The following is a 22774-nucleotide window of genomic DNA, read 5'->3' on the forward strand; positions in this document are numbered from 1 at the left end:
GATTCCTAGTTATGTATGCAAAATATTAGATGTAGTTACTCAATATTTTTAAAAATATAAACAATTAAAGTTTCGAAGTTCCATTGCGTGATTCAAAGGTACGAAACTTTAATTGTTTATATCTTTAAAACTATTGAGTAACTACACCTGATATTTTGCATAAATAATTAAGGATCCGTATACCATCATCTCACAAAAAATTATCAAAATTGAAGTCTGACACTCGGGGAACTTCCCTTGTAAGTTCCGTTGTACCTTACAAATCAAATACTAATTAACGGAACACAACAAAGGTCTCTCATTCTACTATCAATTCTTCATTTTATTTTCAACTGAAAACAAACACAGACGAAGTTTATGCAATATTAAACATACGCGCTGCAATTCAATCAAATCGAACATTCCATAGACTCGGTGAAGGAAAGTGCAGATATTAGTAAACAGAACCAAGTTTCCAAAACGGTCAAGCACCTCGTTGCAAGCCGATCTTCAACTTCCCACTCCCTCCACACCGGCCGTATAATCTGTGTAACAGTTGACAAACGGAACACGCATTGTTTCGAAAAGTTTCCCGTAATTTTCGTGCTCGAACTTCTGCGGAAACTTTTCCACCCCTCGGTGAGTCCTCACCACGTGCCGTGCACAGATTCCTATTTTTTCCTGGTGTAGCCGCGTTCCTTATCCTTATCCTCAGTCTCCTTCTCCCTCTCTTTCGCTTCTCCCTCCCTCTCTCTGTACCACATCTTCGTCTTGCTCTTCCACCAGCGAGATTTCCTTTGTCTATTTGCCGATTCAATGCCACCGCCAGCAGGTGGGCCGTCTTGATAGATGGCGCGTTGTTGGAATCCCCCGTGTCGCACACACGCACGCACGTGCACCGAGAGAGCCATGTACACGCAAAAACGAACTCTGGGTCAAGATCGGCCGAGTACGTAAATCAACTTTCCACTTCCAGCGCACTTCCTCGTGCTACCACCTCCATCGTTCCACCGCGTTCTTTTTCCTTCTTTCGCGCCGCGCCGGTTCCGTCGACGGTCTTTGTTTTTCGGAAGCTACCGACCCCATCGCGCGCGCACCACCCGTTCACCCGCTTTCAGAGGGAATTCCCTTGTGCTCCTATCAGACCCCGGCATAACTTATTCGAAACGGAAAATGGAAAATAGCGTTCCGAATAACGAATTACTATCTTGTTGCGCGTCGCCTCGGAACGCTAGACGGTGAACGTCTTATACAAGTGGGTGTACAAAGTATTCATACACCTTTTACAGACGAATAACTTTTTCAAAATTGGACCCAACAGTTTGAGTTTGTTTTGAGACGTTAGAAGGATTAGTTTACTAGCTAATGTGTAAATATTAGGTGTGCAAATAAGTTCCTTCCCCTTTTTTCTACGATCATAGCTTCTGACTAAATTCGAATCGGACATGCGGCATACTCTCCCGACCTGGCCCCGTCAGACTATCATCTTTTTCGGAGTCTCCAACGCCACTTGTTGGCGGAGCATTTCAGCTCAGAAGATGATATCCGAAAATGTATTGATGATTTGAAAACCAGCAAGCAACTCATTCTTCAAGGATGCAATTTATAATTTACCCAGCAGGTGGGAAAAGATTATACAGAATGAGGGTGATTACTTTGAGGCGTAATCTTGTACCTGATTTATGTAATAAAACCTTAAATTTGGAGGAAAGGGGATCATTTTTTTTTTAAAAAGTAAAGGTCACGATTTTTAAATTTTTGATCTGTGCCCGAATACTTTGTACACCCATTTTATATAGAAAAGTTGACGGGTTAGAAACAGCATTTTCTCGTGTCCAGAGGAAAATTTGCTATGTTGCTTCCAGCCTGAAAATATTAGGCAGCAACCCCCTTCTGCTTGTACAGAAGGATATTGTATGGAAACATCAATTTTTGCTGTTCTATATTTTCTATTTTCGTTAAACAGAAAATGAAGAAACGTAATCGTCTAAATAATGTACGAAGATAATAGTTCTTGCCCTGCAGCGCCTCCACGCGGGCAGTTTTTCGCACGCATAATCGATGCACATGCGTCGAGAGAGGACCGCGAAAGACGCTGCACGCTTGCGCTGCGATCTTCCAAATAGCGCGAGCCACTTTGGCTCAATCTAACGTAGCGGGACGACGAAAACGTCAGATGTGTTCCGCTTCTACGGGATGCCCTACTTTCGACCGAGCCAGGAATTCACGCCGGAAAACCGGGAATAATACGGTCCCCTTTGTTCTTAACAATTCGAATATGATCGGGCTGTCGCAGGAAACCAACTGGGATCGAAAATAAAAAGCAACGAAACTCTAATAAGTTTATATGAACTAAAAGAATATCTGCTTGATTTCAATTTCTAGAAATTGGTACATACAGATTTTGTTCTTAACAATTCGAATATGATCGAGGTGTCGTAGGAACCTAACTGGGATCGAAAATGAAAAACAACGAAAATCGAATAAAATATGAAGTAAATAATATCTGCTTGATTTCAATTTCTAGAAATTGGTACATAAATATTTTGTTCTCAACAATTCGAATATGATCGAGCTGTCGTAGGAAACCAACTTGGATCGAAAATGAATAGCAACGAAACTCTAATTTCATATGAGACACAAGATTATCTGCTGGATTACAATTTCTATAAATCGGTACATAAAGATTGGTGTAAGGAGAAGAATGCAGTTTGTCCCTATTGATTTATCGGCCCACTAAATCTTCGCGCAATATTTTCCAACCTCGTTGCGAAACCCGGTCTAATAATTTCGGCTTATAATGTAGCACCACTTGTGGCGTGGGACACCCTCTATGAGGCAAACGACCCTATTACCCGGCACGTAAGAACATAATTGTTGTGTAATAAGCATTTGTTACGAATACAGTGCTAAAATTGATAACAGCAATCTGTCGAGTCCCGCTTATTGCAGCGTCAAACTAATCGTATAATGTATATCGTGTATAGTCATGATTGTATAACGTGTTTATAGGTTTGATTGGCCACTAAACCAGTCGGATTAATAATGCTAATAGCTACACTATCGTGACCACCTAAAAATCTCTTTATCGAATCCCTCGAAATGTCGTTCCTTTGACTTTCGAACTAATGAAATCGCTCATACATGAATGTTCTATTTCTCTTCTGTTTTACACTAGTTTTATACTGAACTGATTACAACGGAATGATAATTCACTGTCCCAATTATTTCCTATAAAACGTCAATTCTATTAGAAATTCGATATGATGGAACAAATGGTGGACAGTTAAAATAACTGCAGCAATCTTTCGAAAAACAAATAATATTCCATTTCTGTGAAAGCGAAGCGAACGTTTCTGCAGCTCTGTCCAATATCCTACCGTTCCGAAAAAAGGCAATAGCCTGAAAACGATGCGGTCAACAGTACCATTTATCGGGGCAGGTTCAAAGTCCCCGGAAGATCATCCCCATCCGCGGTATCAGCGCGTGGGTGTTCAATCTTTCCGAAAGGCCGCAGGTTTCGTTAATCCGGGGGCGCACGCGCGCCAATTAAGCCGGCGGCACGGTGCGATGCGATCCGGCGGCGTGGCTCGCGTAAATCTGCCGTAGGACGCACGTGCTCGTTCTTCCTATAACACGTCGCCTAGTCAGAGGAACAGGGGATCGATCAGCCATCCCCGGCGGGATTCACTTCCCGATGGACGCGCGTCGATCGCATTCCAAAAAGCAACAAAAGGCAACAAATAAAACGAAACAGAGAAAGAAAATGAGAGAATAAAAAGAGAGGGAGGACAGCACGGTATAGCCAGCACACGAAAAGCAAAACAACGGACAGTCGAGGGTGGTGCACCCCGTGTTCCTGTTGAGAGGGGATGAAGACGAGGAAAAGCAGATTCAACAAGTAGAGGCGACAGCTGCTGATGAGAGCGGCCGAGAGCGGCCGGACTTTTAGCTCCTCATTTCGCGTGTACGTGTGCAAGTTTGCCAGTGTGCAGCTTGTACTGCACCCTCTCCGCGTCCTTCTCTATCCCCGCTTCCACCCCCGACGCACACATAATGCAATCTAGTGGCCTGCATCCTCGCGTGGGCGTACCGAGTGACATCGTGTAACTTGCGGATCATTCTCTTTCTCTATCTGTCTCTTTCCAAGCTACTATCCCGCTCGCTCGCTCGCTTGCTTTCTCTTCCTTCGTGTGCGACTGTTTGTTTGCATTGTAACCGGTGTGTGGCGCGGGAATGCGAAGATTGTTCGACGGTGGTGGGGCTTTGTTGGGTTGTTGCACGACCGAGTGGTGGGTTTCATAGATTGATATATTTAGCGGAGCTGAATGCCGGCCGATTTCCTTGTGGCTTGCCCGCGAGCAAATTTTATGCGAAATATATGGACGACGGTGGAGGAGCCACTTGTGGTATGCTTTCACAGGAATTTACGGTCTAGAACTTGAGAGTTTTTCCGGTGATATGTCCCTCGATTTGACAGATTTTTGTGGACGTCGTTCTGTTAGCTGCGAACAATGTAAATCACAGACTCGTCTCAATTAAACAGAAAATCGCCTTATGATCGAATAAAGCAAAAATCAATGAAATTTGTTTAGACGAGTACGCTTCAGCCGACGTGTCCATAATTCATTGGTAGAATTTGCGTTGATATTTATGAGCACAAATAGAAGTAGAATATCATTAATTTTCTGTATTATAATTTCTGTGAAGCAGAAATACTGAAAAATCACAGTAACAGTAACAATTATAATAGTCAAATTCAATTTGAGCAAAATTGTAGAATTTGAAAATATCATTAATTCTCTGAATTTCCGTATAAAATTCGATCAGTATTCAGTGAAAGCAGAAATACTAAAAATCACAGTAAAAATAACAAATTATAACAAAAATGAATAGGTCAAATTAGGACTCACAATTATTTTTGACTGATTAAAATTACTAAAAGGATATACACATTCGTTTCGGACTTCCGCTGGTCCCAACTCGGATCTTTTTATCACGCGACAGTGTTGAAATTCTACATAAGAGATCACCAGGTTCGAGATTAGCTCTCGCAGGACATTCTCCTGCCGACCAACATCTCGATCGACTTTTTGCCAAGGCCAAGCGCCGATCGTACGTCCTTGCTTGACCCGGGCAGACACCGGAGACCGGAATCATTTTGATCAAGTTCGCCTCTGATCTAGTCGAACACGTTCGAACGCGCGTATGCACACACCTGCGCACGATTATACTCATCCCTGCTACATTATATCGTGCCGCATATATCCTCTGACGCGTGTCTAGGTGGATTAAACGTGCGCGCGCTCGTGTGTACTCGTGTCCGTTATAGTTGCGAGTGTGCTTGTGTGGATGTACACGGGCCTAGGCCAGTGTACCCGCGCACATGTGCTATGCTATCCTAGCTATATTATATTATGTATGTACGTGTGTACCCGCGGACGTATGCCTGGATGGATTACGCGGACGTGTGTGTCAGAGAGAGAGAGAGAGAGAGAGAGAGAGAGAGAGAGAGACCGGTCGTACATGTGGAGAACTACACACGCGCGAGGACTCTCTATGCCCGTGCATATTCATGCCCTCTGTATCGGATCGTGTCATGGGTAATGTGTTTCTTGCGGATTCTCAAAGAAGCAGGCGCAAAGAGCTCGCGGATTCCCTTCCCACCTGATTATTCCGATCTTCTGATCCACCTTATCGATCCTTCCAAATTTTCGTCTCTTCCCGTTCTGCACTGGTTGTTTAAACATTTAAGCTGACCGACTGAATAACCAATTTCCTACGCTGGGTCCAAAGTGACCTGAAATCACCCCCGTTTTACCACGATTATATTAACTGGCCCTGTTGTTGTGTGCGTCAAATCTTGTAATCGAATTTTGAACCTCTTCCCACAGTCCAATCTTGCTGAAATTTTGCATTCCGATGACAATAAACGTAGAAAATAAAATGTATAAAAAGAACTTTTTAAAAATCACGCTTATATTAAAATGCACTAGAAAGGAGAAAATAATTTTTTTCCTGGTTCTCCGTAAAATATCGAATCCAGTTAAATGATTAATAATATTTTCCCCCGGAATTTTAAGCAATTAGTTCAAAATTTCTTCAGTTGTAAAATTAGTATCGGAATAGATAGAAAAATTTATAAATAAAATCATGACAAATATTCCGACACTAATTTTATAACAGAAGAAATTTTGAGCTAATTGCTTAAAATTTTGGGGTGTTTTATGGAGAACCAGGAAAAAAATTATTTTCTTCTTTTTACTGCATTTTAATGTAAACGTGGTTTTTGAAAAGTTTTGTTTATATATTTTATTTATTCATTCTCTCTCGTTTCATATTCTTTTACACCCCACCTTCCTCAACCACAATGCAGTAAATAAGAATTACTATTATGATTATGTTATATTGAGAGTTTATCGAATATAAAATATCTAATATTTTGGTTTTCTTATCGCCACAAGAAATCTTCCAACAAAAGATATTTCCTGCCTTCGTCTGCATTTTTCTGAACCAAATAGAAAGCGATCAGAGGATTCGTTCGCAGTCCTTTGGAGCCGATAAGACTCGTTAACTAGTCGTCATTACGAAATCAAAACAGAGCTGATAGCGCAACTGCGAGCACAATACCACCGCGGACAGGTGTATCATAATTGTGTCGCCGCGAGTGTTTATGTAACTTTAGATTTTCACAGGCTGCTGCACGGTTACAAATAGAAATTTATTGTCTTTGATAATAATTCTGTGTTACGTAAAAGTCCGTACACTAGTTTCGATAATCACAATATGGAATTTCGTAATATCATAAAACGAACCAAACCGAAAATGCAGGCAGAGGCATTAACATTTCTATGACCAGACCACGGTAAAGAGTCTTTCTTTGTTGCAGGAACAATGGGAGCCTAATACGGATGAAATTATAATTAACGTGTAATTAAATCATGATATACATCGAGATTTTCTTCGGATAATAAATTCCGTTAATATTTCCAGGCCTCCTGCACTGTGATATGATGAGCGATTAATGTCATCGTTCATTTATCACTATCATAGATTTTTATGCATTTATGAAGAAATTGGCTCGATGAAATATAAAACAGTAATATTGTCTTTATTGCAATCGAGTCAGTAAGGGATGAAATCGAATTCTATTTTACTCCTGTTTCCCACAATCAATACAGAACATTTTTTTATATTTTGCATGAAGATTCTATTCATAACTCATCCGTCGCGACACGACTGCATTTTTCGGTGGATCTGTTGTAACCTGGATACAGATTCGTTGAAGACATAGCTGCAGGGCCCGTTGCACACGTGGAAACACAATCTACCCGGTGGTGCATGCGCCGATTATATACTGCGACATAATGTAGCAAGGAGATGCGACCGCGCGTCGCGTCGCGTCGAGTCGAGTCGGGTCGTGTCTCGTCGGCCCCGTGCAACTCGTTGCACCGCGTGTGCACGCAGACGTTGCACCGATGCATAGGAGAAGTGGCGCTGGTGGAAAAGTTGGAATGCGACCGAGCGGGCAGCCTTGAGCTGCCCAGTAGTGCGAGTCAACCTCCCGTATGCCTCAAGCCGCGTTCACACGTACGCGAAATGCACGTTCTGCTGCACCTTGCATGTCTCAGAAAATTGTCTAAAAAAGGCATTCTCACGTCGAGATATTTCAACATCTCTGTTTGATTTCTAATATATCATAGACAAGAATTTTCCACTTCGTTATAGCATAATTATTAATCAAATCAGGTGGAAACAATTTTAATCTTTCAGCTGCTTTTTATACGTAAAAGCCTGTTTGATAATTATACTGCAGATGCAAAATTTGTTCGAGATTATTTACTTAAACATACTTGAAATTAGAGAAACACATTATGATAAAAATGGCAAAAAGTCTAGATAAACTCTTTAGGCAAAATAAACATTTTGTACCTCAATTGCAGCCGACTGGGTAAATTAGAAGTTCATTTTCTTTCTTAATTTGTTTAACAGATCGAAAATAATGCACCAGTATTTTCAAACTATGCTAATGATTGTACTATTATTAAATTGCACCTACTCATTTTTGTCAGAAATCCATAAAATCTGCTGTTTTCTTATAAATCGAAGCTTTCAAATAAATGAAATTCTTTCAACTGTTATTACATTGTAGCTGTTCTCGTTTCTTTCGCGGACACACAGAACGCTATCGACGAGGAAACGATTAATCAAAAATTGCATAAAGAATCTTGTGTAAAAAAACGTAGTTGAAATAGTCCGCGTCGCAGGGACGCTAGAATCGTTGAAATGAAAAATTTTTTGTTTTCGGTTAAAGCACGCGAGGCGCTGACGTCGGCGTCGCGGCGCGATCGAACTCTCTTCGAAGCTTGTCGAGGGAAAGAGCGCGAGGAGGAGAGACGGGCGCGGAGAGAGGGAGAAAGAGCGAGAGAGGGGATAGCCGGCGAATTTGATCGATTCACTTGTCAGGTGAAAACGCAACGACCGCGAATAACGCAGTTGTATTTTCGCGACATGCCCTCTGTCGGCAGGTACGCCAATCGAGGGCTCTTAAGTTCGATCGATACTCTGTCGGTCGATCGTTTTCGAGACCTCCCCGGCCGTCAATCACTCGCGCGGAATAAAAACGCGTTCTCCGGATCGGCTGGCTTCTACTCGGTTCTTGAAATCGCGGACCGCACGCGGCCTCCTCTGCCAAATGATCCATAACACGTGGATCAATCGGTTCACCCATTCAGATCCACCGAGCCTCGAGCATCTCACACCCTCGCGATCTAAAATGATTTTTTGGAACGAGACGCTCGTTGGATCTAATTATTATGCACAGGTGTATTGAATATAATTTTCTGGAACGAGACTTGGTTGAGGTGCATTGATCTACCCTGAACATTTATGTCTTCACACGATAAAATTTATTATTATTATTATTACTCGATTATTAACAAAATTGTAATCGTTCACCGGCAGTTTATTGAAGAAATATAATAAATTTCCTGAATATTCTGTTAACGAATCTACCCAACGCGGATACTCATTGTTTCTCGAAAGTATAAAGTTGAACACTCTTTACGAACAATTAGCCGTAATGAATGTTGGAAATTTTATTCATTATGAACGAATTTTACGTAGAATTGAACACGATTAGCCTGTACGTTATTAGCACAGATCACTGTAGGATAAATTCAGGGAGCATTTTCCAAAATTCTGCGCTCTCTCTAATTTGCTCGAATCATTAAAATGATCTTCGTTCTGCTCTCTGATTATTTGCATTAATTACAACATTGTATCGAACCTCGAATCAATGCGAATTCACATTATTCCTTTTACAGAGCTGTGTGAAATATGTTACATTTACACTTTGTAAGATCGCCTAATTTTTCCATCACTAGACTGCGGATTTTATGCATTTATGACAAAAATGGCACAATTTAAAGGCAGTGGACATATTAAAAAGATTTAAAGACATCAGCGTACTGGTTTCAGCTTAATCAGATAATTAAAAGAAGAAAGAAACTTTTATTTCACTCCTGTGTCTTGCAATCAATGCAAACATTTTTTATTTTGCATATAGATCCGCAGTCTAGTAATGAGAAGAAACACTTTGACTGGAAAATTGGACATTTCTTCCGGCCTAGAATAATTTAATTTTACACGATTTTTTTCATTTTATGGATACAAAAAATTGATATAATAGCTTACACAATACTTAAATATTTAGCGATTGATTAGATACCAAGATCTTTAATAATGTAAACAATATTTCAAATAATAGTACATTAAAACAGGAGCTCGAGAATATTCTCCCAACACGCAAACCCAAAACAAACGATTACAGAATCGCATAAACTCACAACCGAAAAAATTGATTAAGGAGCCGAAACCGGTGAACGAATGGGTGTTAAAACACTATATCGCGAAGCGCTAACAAATCGCGGTGCTCAAGCATGTTTGCAGACATCGGTCACAAACAAACGCGCAAGCGATTGTGTCCACATTGGCCGACACGAGGTGTATATTTGCAAGCGAATCGGTAATAAAAATAACCATCAGCTCGCATCACAATAGTGTCCAGTGCCGTATCCGTCGCATCGATTCTCTGGCACTGGTCACGGGGCCATGCCGATGTATATCCCCCCATATATGACACCCTCGCAATTAAGACGGTTTAGCCGAAAGTGATGCTTTATTATCTGGCATCAATACTATTAGCTCGGCATTAGAGCAGTGGCGGTCGATTGATGAATTTCTTGCCCCCACCTCCCCCGCCCCTCTGGTAGCATAAGTGATTGCGCAATCGGCTCAGAGACGAGGGGCTGATCCTGTACGCGTGTTAATGGTCCTGCTAAACAACCCAAAGGAGCCACTCGATAGCATCGGTTCTGGTCCTGATAAACGGGTAAACAAGTAGGTAATGCCGGCCCAGTAGTAACGGTTCGGTGTGTGGTCAGACAGCCGCGTGACCGGCGTTGCATCGGCCCGAGAGCTAATTCGGTGGAAATATAAATCGATCCCGGCGACGATCCACGAGCCCGATCGATCAGCTGATCGACTCGGCCACGACGGGAAAGAACACATCACGAACGCGCCACGTGCCGCCAAGGAAAACCTGCGTCGCAGCGTCGCGGATCTAAGATCCAGCTGAACAGAAGTTGATCATTTTTTTGTCGGGACTAATTCGGGACTAATTTTAATCAAATTTCTTAACGATCATATCGAAAATAACCGGACACATGCATTATTTTCAATGTTCCGTTTTAAATTAGTTTAAAATTCACTCTAAAAGACAATTTCCTGATTGCAACAAATTTCAAAAGACTTTTCTACGAATCTGTTTATAATAAAAGGAACGACGTCGAGAGGCATAATCGTCGTCGGATACTGAAGAAGATATTGTAAATCAGGAGCAACGCGACTCAAGACCACAGGTGAGTGAGATTTATGGTCGTGTTTGTGCGGAATTATTTTTTATAATAACTTATAATAATTTTTTATTGAGGCTGGACGCGTTCGAATCGCACCGGAGAATCGAAAGATCCGTACAGGAAGCGGCGATGCGTTATGCAATCGCATGCTCTACGAATCTCCGTCGATTACATTTCATTTTTTCCTCGCAAGACGCGTTTCTATCTGCGGAACATGATAGGGTAAGTTCGTAGTTACGTTCACTTTTCGTTTCGCGGGGCCGGGTGTTTCTATTCCGGGGCGGAGATTAAAAATTGTAATTAAATAGAGTGACGCGCGGGCAATTTCGATATTGCAAGAGAATTTTATTTCTCGTTTTCAAATCAGATAGCGCGCGCGTTTTTGTTTCCTTTCGCGGGAAAGAGGAGACGGATATAGGGACGAATGTTTTATCTCGTGGCGTTATCGATGGTGGATTTTCTGCGATGGTACCGGAAAATGCATTCGCTGAAAACATGTCCGCTGATGGTTCACCCTTACGTGGTCAACCAAAATCTATACATAGATCATTTAAAACCTTTCTGTATTTAGCATGCTTGCGCAAATTCTCATTATAAAACTATAAATTGCTATATATTAGCGAGAAATTTTGTAATACTTTTCAGAGGAACATCAAGAAATTGTTGAAAGACAGCTCGGCCACATGGATCCCGTTAAAAGTCGCGGATCTGCAGGCGGGGAATGCGGCGATCGCCGATGATCCCGATCATGGAAATCGATCCGGAGGAAATCGAAAAGCAACGAGGCGAGATTGGGCCACCGCACACGCGGTCCCCGATGCATCGATAGAATTCTGGCAGCGCAGCAACGTGCACGCACACACGTACAGAGAGACACTGGGAAGGCATCGACCGAATAACAGTCCCTGCCGATGTTGGTCTCTGTTCCACCCACGCGTCACGCCGATTGAATAAGGAACGCGAGATATTTGGAGATATTTATAATGCATGGACGCGTGCGACACCGGAGGGAGAGACGGATCGAGAGAAAGAGAGAAGAGCTGAATAGAAGATGACCGAGCAGCGTGCTCCGTAGCGGAGAGAGGAGACGGAAGAAAGAGAGCAAGAGACATTAGGGCAGGTCGTGCACAAACGTGCCGTCGCGGAAGCTCAGCTGGAGGAAGAGCAACGAAGAAGATAGAGACGAGAAGGAATCGCGTGGAAACTGAGGGAACGAGTAGGATAGATGTTGAGGGAGAGACGGAGACCGATCTCGGGGAATGAGGAACGACAAGATAGAGAGGCCAGGAGAGATTAGGTGATTTGTATCGGGCTCTTATAAGGCCCGGGACATTCTGTTCGGCTCCTGCTTTGTAACAGCACCGCGGGCACACCGATGGGAACACGCAGGCAATAAATATACGGCGAACATTACTGCCAGGCCGATTTGGTAATCGCTGCTTAAGGAAGGCGTTAATGCGACTCGATTAATTGCCGCTGCGATCCTGCGAACGAACCTATTTTATTTATTATTCTTGACACTCTCGATTTTCACAGCAGAAGGAAACAGTCGAGTATTAACACCAACGCACGGAACGATCGACTTTCGAACGGTGATCGATGACCCCGGCTAGATCAATATCTCGGCCCCGTCAACCGGGAAGAAATAGAATTCCGTTCTCATTCTAATCTTGACGAATGCTCGGTCGCGCGGGCAGACAAGAGGCGGTAAGGTAACGACGGAACTCGACGGCACGCGTCAAATGCCCATTCATACGTCCCGGCGCGCCGAGATATTTATTGGAGAAAGGGAGACGCGGCGAGGAAGCAGAGAGAGAGAGAGAGAGAGAGAGAAAGAGAAACGGGCAGACACACGAGGATTATGTAATTTGTATCTGGAAGATTAGTTTTACGACACTTCAGTTCCTGTACCCCGGGACCTGTCCCCACCACGCGTACGCACGCCGCGTGTGTGGGCACGCGACGTGAATCATTGTTCGCCGGAATATATTAATGATTCCCCGGCTGATAGCGCGCCGCGCGAAGAGAACCGAACGAAATTGTCGTAGGTCACGGCGAAATCCTGGCGCCGTTTACAAGTGTACAACGTGGCAAACTCTGAATCACGGTTCAAATTTATTTTTCGCACCGTGTCGCGGAATCGAACCACGCGGCTCTACTCGCGCTCGCGGCCGACACGAACAGATAACGCTCATCCCTCGCACAACGCAAATATTAAATATCCATGCATTCGTAATTTACTCCGTAACTTTGATTTCGACTTCGCATTCGTCTGTGTGCACAATAATCATTCTATATTTATGCGCGGCTGCATTCTTACAAAACAGTGGATTTGTTTGACGGCGATTTGTTTAACCATTTAAAATAGGATTCAATGTTTCATGGTGGCTTGAACATTTTTTTAATTGGTACGTCAAAAAATTGGGAGACAGTAATACACGAGATGGCGGAACATCTAAATTTAAAAGATATTTGAAAATCACATGTGTAAAGAATTCATTGTTTATAATGGATTAAAAGTTTTCTTCTATTTTCGAGGATGGGTAAAAGCGACCATTCGACTCGCTTCTCGAACTTGAATTATATAAGGAACGATAAACGATTTGAATTATATAAGAAACATTCTACAGTTTAAATTATATAAGAAATATTAAAAGGTTTCGATCATATAAGAAACTCTAAAGATTGAAATTATATAAGAAATGTTGAACAGTTTGAACGATATAACAAAGATTTTTCTAAAACAGGTAATTAATTAGCTGGTTTAAAGTAGAACAACTTTGTAACAGACCTGTTCGTATTTCTTATGAACTATAAATCTTCGTAGTCTCATAATATAGATAACATTTAGTATAGACTGAATTACACACAAAGTGATTTATGCACATTGTATAGTCTTCACCATTTAAAGATAATTATTAGCACCGTGTGGACACATTAATTAATACATCATTCACTTCCAGCCAAGATTGAGCGTATCAATAGCAATATTTATAAAGTATCACTGACTAGTCTAGATTATTTATAACACGGTCTATCGTGTAAAACTATGATAATGTCAACACGAAGAAAACGATTTAATTGATAAGCTAAGAAAGTAACATATTATGCAAATATCAATTAAAAAGATTTTTCAATTTATTCTGAATATGTTCTGACAAATGCAACGAGACAGTCTATGCATATATTCGAGTGCACAGTCACGCACGAATGCATCTGGGAACTTGTTTATTATAATATCTCTTGTCAATAGATTTACAAGACCAACAGGTGATATTTCTTGAACAGACAGTCATTCTATTCATTTAGTCATTAAATAATGATATATTACAAAAGTACCACTTCAAATCTTTCCTTTAATGAAATTATACCACCGACTCGCAGCACGCGTGCATTAAATATAATTTAATTGAATCATTGCATATTTAAAGTACATTTTGAAATTCCACTTAAGGGTTAATGTATCTGTAATGTATCTCTCTCTCTCTCTCTCCACCGATGCATTGAACTTCCATCTAGCACGCGACAAGCCGTCACAGATTGTCAGTCGTTTCCAATTAATCACGGATATTCTTAATTAAGAAAACGGCCGATCGACAGCTTAGCGGAAAGACATTTGCACGGTAGACTCGAGCGCGCGTTCACATGGAGCCTAATCTGGTTCTCCGGGCATATAATTATTTAAATGTGCATTAGCACAAGAGGGGAACGAGGTGTCTTCCCATTCCGTTGTCACGTATTGTACGAGTACGCGCTCCCTTTTACAAGGAGAATTTGAAGAATCCAATGGTAACAACGTGGCCCGCATAATTGGGGACAAGTTCTGCCATTCGAGTTTTCTAGTGGCCCGTTTCACCGCCCGATTCTCCGTGCTGGTGAACCCATTGTTCGCCGGCATAATGATTCCGAGTAATACGCGAACGAGCCCGTGAAATTTTTGACGTAGGTCACGGATCCTTGCTCCAGCTGACGACACTTCGGAAACTTCCGCGCGCGAATCGAATGTACAACCAGAACGTGCTGGCATTCTGCGAAGAATACCGTGGACGCAGCTACGCGTCTCCTCGCGGCCACCGTCGAGAGAAACATTCCGTTTTTTACCATTCAGCGGTTGCGGTTTTTTTCGCGGGACAAATCCACGAATGCAGAAACCGACCCGAGCAACATTGTCGAGATATTGGACGAATAGCGTTCAAAGAATTTCTATTTGCTACTGATCTGCCTATCGGCCAGCCATTGTCCCGTTCTCTCGACCAAGATTGTTTACCAAGAATCCCGCGACGGCGACGATGTGAAAATTGATGCACAATACGTGGTCTGTCTGAAAAGTATCCGACCTTTGTTATGATTATGTCACGCAATTTCACTATCGAGATATTGCCGTTTAAAGTTTTCCTCACTAATTGACACAGACGTCGGTTAAATTACATTATTTTTTGGAGCTTTCGAATTTGTTTTCACGACTTCTTTTCTGGTAAACACATAAATCCTACACTGTAGAGCTCAATTAATGTATAAACTCAAACTCTTCGAAATTGCGACATGTGGCGTTTTTCCTTGCATCCACAGATATTAGAGGCGAGCTAGTAATAAGTGGTCTGTCCATGCAACAAATCATTTGAAACGAGTTTGAAACGAGAAACAAGTCATTTGAAAACGATACGCAGTTTTGTGAGCATCGAGTCAAGTGAGGATTGCATATTATAATGACCGAACGTGTGGAACACCGCATATGCATTAAATTTTACGAGAAACTTGGGCATTCTTGTTCGGAAACTGTCAAGGTCGGATACTTTCCGGACAGACCACGTACGGTATGAAAAGATAGCGTACAGAAATTTGATCGGGGTCGTCAGAGGTCGCAGTCCCGAAAATCGCGGTTCGTGAATCGTGGCCGCGAGAACAAGGTTGTTGGATGTCGCATATCTGTAAGGATGGAATCGTCAGGGTCGGCGGCGCATCTACGGCGTGCACCAAAAGCGGCGAAAGCCGGCGAAAGAGTGGTTCGAGACGACGACGATAAAAGCAGCGGGTCGCGCGCTCGTAAATAGAGCCGCGGGTCCATTCATGAGTTCGGACCAGCAGTAGCGGGGCAGCACCCGCTCGTGCGTACACGTTGGAAAAGTCTTTTTCTCGGTGTATTTTACGGGAGGTCAGGGTTAAAGAGGCGAAAAGAGAAACGGGGGAGTAGGTGGAGGAGACAGAGGCGGGCCGAGAGACTCTGTTTTATGGGACTACGGATCCTCCTTTCTCGGGACGTCGACCCTTCCCGCCCGGCCCGGCGAATTAATTGAAAGTAGCATCTAGGTGAATCTGATCCGGTGAATCCGACCTTCGCGTTCGTCGCATTCCGAACAGTGTTGATTTTTACCTCTGCCCTTCGCCGCGCTCGGAATTTCGGACACTCGACGCGAAATGCCGGACGATGTTTTGTCTATCTGCCTGTGTGACAGAACACCCTTCTTGCTGAAATTATCCCGATCTAATTAGCTATAAACCCCAGCTCTAATAGGGCGTTTCTTATATTTCTCGAAACAAAATCATTCTTAAGATGTGCTAGTAACGAGGTCAGTGGGTACGAAGGGTGGCTTGGGCTTGAATAAAGGGGAACGCCTGATACACCCTTCTTGTAACTTCACTCTGGTATACTGATTTGACCCGTGACTGGACTGCGAATCTTTATGTAAAATAAAAACTGTGTCTGCGTCACTTGCAAGAAACTATGTTTACCAGATATCGTGTAAATATCAGGTTCATCAGCGTGGCACACTATCGACCAAAACACGTGCTATGGTGATACAGAAACTAGATTCCGTCCACAAGAAGTTATTTCGCGTAATCTTCGTTCGCGCATTCGAGGCAAGGTAGCTGGAAGTCTGAAGAGTGTGTTATCGTCGATAAAGATTCTCGTTATCGGCCCTCCGATAAGATGCGACGTACCGCACGCTGATAGCCGCCGGTTCGGACCACTCTTGTTCTGTCATCGCGTTCCTCATTAACGGCTCGCCATTAAGAATTAATTAATTCATTAACAACGAGGCCGCGACCGCGGGGTCGATGGCAAGGTTACAAACGGCGTAACCGGGTTGCGCAACAGCCCGTGACAATGAGCAATTAATGAATAATAAGTTTCATCGGTTTATTGATACACGTTAGTTCGCGAAATGCATGAATGAAAACGGCGCGCCGTACGGTGGCGTGGATGCGGAACGGGACGGGGCGGGGAAAAACAGAGCTCGTTCGTGTTACGTTGTCGCTGAAGAATTAATAAATGTCTCTTATAATTATACATGCCGCGGCCGGTAACCGGCCGATCAATGACACCGAACTGACAGGCGTATCTCTCGTTTCTTTTTCCTTTTTACGGGTGGGTGACTAATGCCAGACCACCCGCGGGTACCTCGGACGATTTGCATAAGTCTAACGCGCGCGCGCGCGCGCGCTCTCCCGCGATCGGGAAATGCCTCGTCGCCTCGTGGTATCAGTTTGTTTATATTACGTTGTCGGCCGTGATCGCCGGCCGGGGATCCGATGTATTATGTAAACATCGTTCCGGTCACTAGCCCGGAATCGGAATTGCCGGGCTTCTTAACGGACTAATCCGAGCCGATTCGGCCCGAATTAATTCGCGGCACTTGCCTTCACTCGAGTGGAAGGGATTCCCTCCCCTCGGCCCCAAAGGCACGGGAAACTTATTGCCGATCTCTATCGATGCCCACGATCGGAATCCATAATGAGGATCCGATCGTCGCTATTAGCGTGACCGCCCTTTCGAACGCCGACCGCCACTTTGTTGTTCTTGTTCGCGCCCGTTCCTTCTATCCCGTTAACATCGAGCCACGGTTCTTTGTTTAACAATTATTGAAAGCATTCGGACACCTCTTAATTAGTTCTTTCGGGATTATTTTTTTAAAAGAAGGTTTGTAACCCCTTGCACTCGGTACTTGAAAATTAAACATTTCTCCCGACCTAGAATAATTCCATTGTATATGATTTCATTCATTTGATGGATATGATACCCAGCACGATAATTAAATGTGTAGTAATTGATTAGATAATAATATACTTAATAATGTAAAGAATATTGTGAATAATGATACAGCAATTTTTAAAGTGCTAAGGGTAACTCATATTCCTGCCCAATTTCGTCCCTAACGTTGCATTGCCCCGTAAATAATGTCAATGAATAATTACTGTACAAATAAGATGAACGGAAGCGACGAGTGTGCGCACGAGTTGCCAAATTTGTTGATTAACTTACAGCACCTGTCGATGTCGTCCGGATGCCAGAGTGCAGAGCCGAGCGTGTATTAACAGGTGCTTTTTTTTTAATTCGACCCAGCCAGAGACTTCCAGCTGCTGAAGTTCGATATTGGATAACAATGTAAATTTGAAGGATTATCGATAGATACCGTGTGACAGTTTCAGTTGGTTACATAGAGAAAGCTGCGCGCTCGTTAAGGATACGTATAAATAAGATAGTTAACACGAAGGTATCGACGTGATAGATTTCTGCTGTTTTTAGTGAAAATCTATTTCATATGTATTGTGATCTTCGCTCCATGGGCTTTACTCAAAAACTCGGAGCTGGGTTCCACACAACTTGATTGAGATGTCGAGCAGATGTCGAAAATGAATTTTTCTGCCTCCTGGAACTTCCATTGAAAAAGCCTGAAAATTGATTATAGTTAATTAATTCGGAAAATTGAAGCACATAGGTTTGTAGAGCAAGAAAAAGACTTGCGAATGCGTGTATACATATACTTTACCTAACAAAACACAAAATTGCGAGCAAAAAGTAAAATTTACAAAAAACGCGGGAATTTATTATATAACCCAAAACTTTCATTTTTTTAAATTGATTAATCAGAAAATGGCTACGATGAATATACGCATATGTGCACACAGTTTTCATACATTACGAAGTTAATGAATTGGTAATTACTTTTAAATAAGTATTTGATGCACATCTTTGCAATCAAAGAAATGTTGAATTTCTTAACAATTAATTTACAGTTACAAGCGAAAATACTTTATTTGTAAAAAGTTGAATTTGATTTGCAACAGCGGGAAATTGATTTGCAAAACCTGTAAAAACGAGAAGCTAGTTTTTGTATTAATATTGAACGTACCTGAATTATAAAGTGGAGATAAGAGGCAGCAAAAGAGAGAAAGAAATTTAGGGATGGGAGGAATGCGGCTGAGAGACGACTTCCGGTTGCGAGGTCAGCGGAGGAATGGCGGGAAAACTGACTCGAGGATCCCCGTCGATGCACCGTCAACGTAACACCATTTTGTTCGATACTTTCTCGAGTCTAAACATATGTATTTCCAGAAGCGTTCTTATATAAACACTTTTAAGCTCTCACGTGATTGTTCAATAACCTAAAACTACATAATATTCATATAAAATAACCTCTCTAATAAATCTAAAATTGAGAATAATGAGTTTAAGTAGCAATGTCTCACGTGATCCATTGAAGGATTAGAATTAAGGATAGTTTCTCGATAGCGCAATATGTAATCTGAACGGTCAACGAGACAATTTCAGGTTCAACAATGTCAACGAAAATCAATACAAGCATGAAGAACTCACAAACGCCGTCGGGGTATTTTCAGCAGTTGCTGAATTATCTTTTCGCTTCCGCGAAAAGAAAACCGCCTGCAGGTGCTTCTAGAATCCAGGCCGGAAGTACACAGGAGTCGCAGCTTTCGAAGACGGTCGTAAAACGCCCCGCGAGTTCCTCGATGTTTCCTTATCCCCACCGCTGGTACCATCTACCTCTAGTTCCCATTCCGCTGCTAGATGAGAAAGTTCAGTAATCATATCCAAGGAAAGTCTAAATCATTCGAATAGCACACACACAAACATAATAAAACAAAACTATTTACTCATAAACATATAAATTCTATAAACCTATCGATACCGCCTTAAAACACTGCGATCTATTTTTCGAAAGAAAGCACCTGAACTACATATGCTCTTAGTTCGTGTTTCGAATCGCAAGGAGTAGGAGTGAAGTGACAAGCTATTAGGATCATCAACAAGCTTCGAACGTTTTTCGGACAGCGGGCAAGGATGAAGTGTACGTTCGAAACGTGGCTTATAACATTCGAATTCGAGTATAATAACAGTAAAAGAAAGTCACGCAGTAGAACCAAAACAAAACAAAACCACCGAATGGCACGCTACAGGACGACGATCTCATTTCGCCAGAAAACACTCGAGTCTACAGTGTATGTGAGATGCTTCAGAGGTGTTCTGCAGACCAGAAGGATCAAGACTGTGTGAGTATTTTCGAAACACATTTAAAAGAATGAAATCCGGTGGCTCTAAGGTGCACATAGCATACGCAAAAGAGTAAGTTCTATCGCGGCGCGGTGCACGGCGGCCTCGTCCAGAGAGCAAGGACATTCATTGGCCACAATTCATCTGTCGCCCGATGCCTAACCAATCGTAAAACCGGACTGGCTCTTTACTTCCGTCGCGGAGCCACGTGTGTTTGTCTGTCCTGCTGGTATACTGTTCTTTGTGTCGCGGGACGCAGGTATTACGCGTATATTATTAGCCGCATACGGCTGTGCCGCGAGTGAGCGGGTTTAAACGGCCGGTACGCGTTTGTTTCCGCGGTCAGAATCATTGGCGCATTCTCGCGCCAACAATAATCCGCCGCGTTCAAACTTATACACTGCCGCGTCGTGTTCGGCTCGTGTTTCCCCCACTCCCTTAGCCGTACAATGCGACGGTCAAACATCGAAAACAACAACAAATACCCCGGGCACCGGTTCAGTGTAATAATCATAAGATTTCGTCACTTCGGTCTAGCCGGTATACGCAACCGTTTATGCGACATACACATGTACACCATGGTTATTCCCAACTTAGACCATGTAAACTTAAAGGAGAAAAGATTAACTGAGTTTGTGACGTCACATTTTCCAGAGAGACATAAACTATGCTCATCGATAGTGCCTACGCTTGACCTATGGCGGGAGAGGACACAGAATGAATGGATAGGATAATTTCAAAGAATTTGGCATTTTATCATGAGATAATCAATATATAAAGTATATCTCAGATACAAATGTTTATTCCATATGTTTTATTAAGGTATTACAATGAAGTATGAAGTAATAATCGTATTACCTATAAACTATTTTACGAATGATTTTTACAAATAAATCGATCAGATTTACAACATTTTAATTGTCTTAGGAATTATCCTGTGACGTCACATTTTCACTCATCTTTTCTTCACTGGATTCTCGGCTCTCGGAAGAACGCCCATGTTATACCCGTTTTCACTTTGGAGATATCGGATTATTTTTTTGAGCCTTCCAAATTTGTTATCATGACTTTTTTCTGGTGAATGCGTAAATCCTACACTATGAAGCTGAATTAATGCATAAACTGAAATTTGTTGAAATTGTGACATGCGGCGTTTTGCCTTGCAACCACAGATATGTATATGGTCTAAGGTTCCCAACGTAAGCGATGCAGACGAATATCGCGCTTTGCATGGCTCGCAAACTCGTCCTCGCGAAAACGACGAGCCCTGCATGACCGACCCGGTTGTCGATCGGCCAGCGGGAACGGGAACGGATTTCTCGAACACGCTCAACTTCGCCCCGATGCCTGTGGCCGGTGTACCTGGATCCTCGACGGGCTCGATCGAAGTTCGACTCGGTGCTGCTGTTGCCGTTGCCTACCTGGAAACTTTCACGCGACCGCGCAAGAAGTCGAAGTTCTTTTCCATTAAAAACACGCCATCGAGAGAACGGTCATGTGAGCATAATCCCGACGAACAATGAACAGAGAGGGACGCGCCGCTGACTGTTAGGCTAGGAAGAAGAAAATGTTCACCGCGAAGAGCGAGAAGGCGCGGTGAAAACGACTTCGCTTTAGAACTGCTTCGCCATCGGCCGCGCGATACGCCGTACACTCCTCACGGAGCCTCGGGAGCTGCTCAAGGAATGTCGCGCAAAATTCACGAAATTCCACGGCCGACCAAGCAATCGGTTACATCGGCCGATGCTATGTTCAGGCCGGTGTCATTTCGCGATCGGACCGCGCCGGTGATGCTGCCCGTTTACCCGGTACCGAATAAAAATGTTCGCGGTGAATTTTCTTAGGCTGCTTGCCGTGTGGTAGGTGGCGCGCCGGCATCCGTGCGGCGTTGTCTGCTTCGCTCGTTGCTGGCTTGCGAGAGCCGAGGCCTTCGGCCGCTCTTACGCTGCTTGCCGTATACAGGCTGACAGTCAGTGGCGGGTTTCGAAGCTAACGGCGTTGGGAGGACTCCCTCATACTCGGGGGCCCCGGTATATCTGCGGGTTCCCCGTTTCACAGCCTCGAAATCAAAATCGAGTTGCAACTTCGGCTCGATATCGATCGCCTCCACCTTCATTTCTCGAAACCAACGTCGCCTACCGTTTTCAAAAAATTTTCTTTTTTGGAACATACACAAATTTAATTCTATTCACATATTTTTTATATAGCACGTCGCTTTTTTGAAAATATTTTGCAACTCGTTACTGGTAAAATTTCTTTTTCTCTTTTTTCATTTATTGATCTAGAGAATGTGTAGATGTTAACAGCAATTTTTAATATATTTTTCAGTGAAATTTCAGATTCGTAGAAGCGCGTGGTCGTGCCACGCTTAACAAACTTGCTGATAAACTTGCGCGAGAAGTGCGAGCTCCGCGAAATAGTTCTCGCCACCTATCGAATGGCCTAAGTCATTTTGAGTTTTTGCGCTCTGGATCAAATTTTTCATCGCTCGTCAAACCGTTCTCCCGTAACTTTCATCGAGCGACGTCCGACTATCGCGCACTTTCTCGCGCCAAATTATTTTTCTCATCGTGCAAATACTTTTGTA

The 22774-nt window shown here is 42.9% G+C and overlaps 2 protein-coding genes and 1 long non-coding RNA gene across 5 annotated transcripts in view; 2 read left to right on the top strand and 1 right to left on the bottom strand.

Moving 5' to 3' along the window:
• The first annotated feature begins 10986 nt into the window (after positions 1-10986).
• Positions 10987-11852, top strand: LOC143213713 (uncharacterized). The gene is made up of 2 exons (XM_076433824.1): positions 10987-11120; positions 11544-11852. The coding sequence occupies exons 1-2, from the start codon at positions 11028-11030 to the stop codon at positions 11850-11852; spliced, it is 402 nt and encodes a 133-aa protein (XP_076289939.1). The 5' UTR covers positions 10987-11027.
• A 2015-nt stretch (positions 11853-13867) lies between these two features.
• On the bottom strand, positions 13868-21954 carry LOC143213714 (uncharacterized). Of its 2 annotated transcripts, XR_013010020.1 has the most exons (4): positions 21550-21954; positions 19495-19700; positions 19031-19213; positions 13868-18569 (listed from the first exon to the last, which is right to left on the bottom strand). It is a non-coding gene; the product is annotated as an uncharacterized LOC143213714 (long non-coding RNA). The 2 variants fall into 2 exon arrangements; XR_013010019.1 differs by having other exon boundaries at positions 19495-21954.
• Positions 20130-22774, top strand: part of Tara (SERTA domain-containing protein 2 taranis) — a 51441-nt gene continuing 48796 nt past the window's right edge. For both annotated transcript variants that reach the window (XR_013010018.1, XM_076433819.1), the window contains exon 1: positions 20130-20186. Coding sequence is in view for 1 of the 2 variants with exons in the window: in XM_076433819.1 (XP_076289934.1) it covers positions 20145-20186 (42 nt within the window). In the remaining variant the exon portion in view is untranslated. The remainder of the gene's footprint in view (positions 20187-22774) is intronic.

This window comes from Lasioglossum baleicum, chromosome 11, assembly GCF_051020765.1.
Source record: "Lasioglossum baleicum chromosome 11, iyLasBale1, whole genome shotgun sequence".
In the NCBI taxonomy this organism is placed as follows: Eukaryota; Metazoa; Arthropoda; class Insecta; order Hymenoptera; family Halictidae; genus Lasioglossum; species Lasioglossum baleicum.

Coding starts and splice junctions, on each gene's coding strand:
- LOC143213713 (XM_076433824.1), top strand. CDS start 11,028: ATGCGTTATGCAATCGCATGCTCTACGAATCTCCGTCGATTACATTTC. Junction 11,121..11,543: donor TATCTGCGGAACATGATAGG/GTAAGTTCGTAG, acceptor AATACTTTTCAG/AGGAACATCAAGAAATTGTT.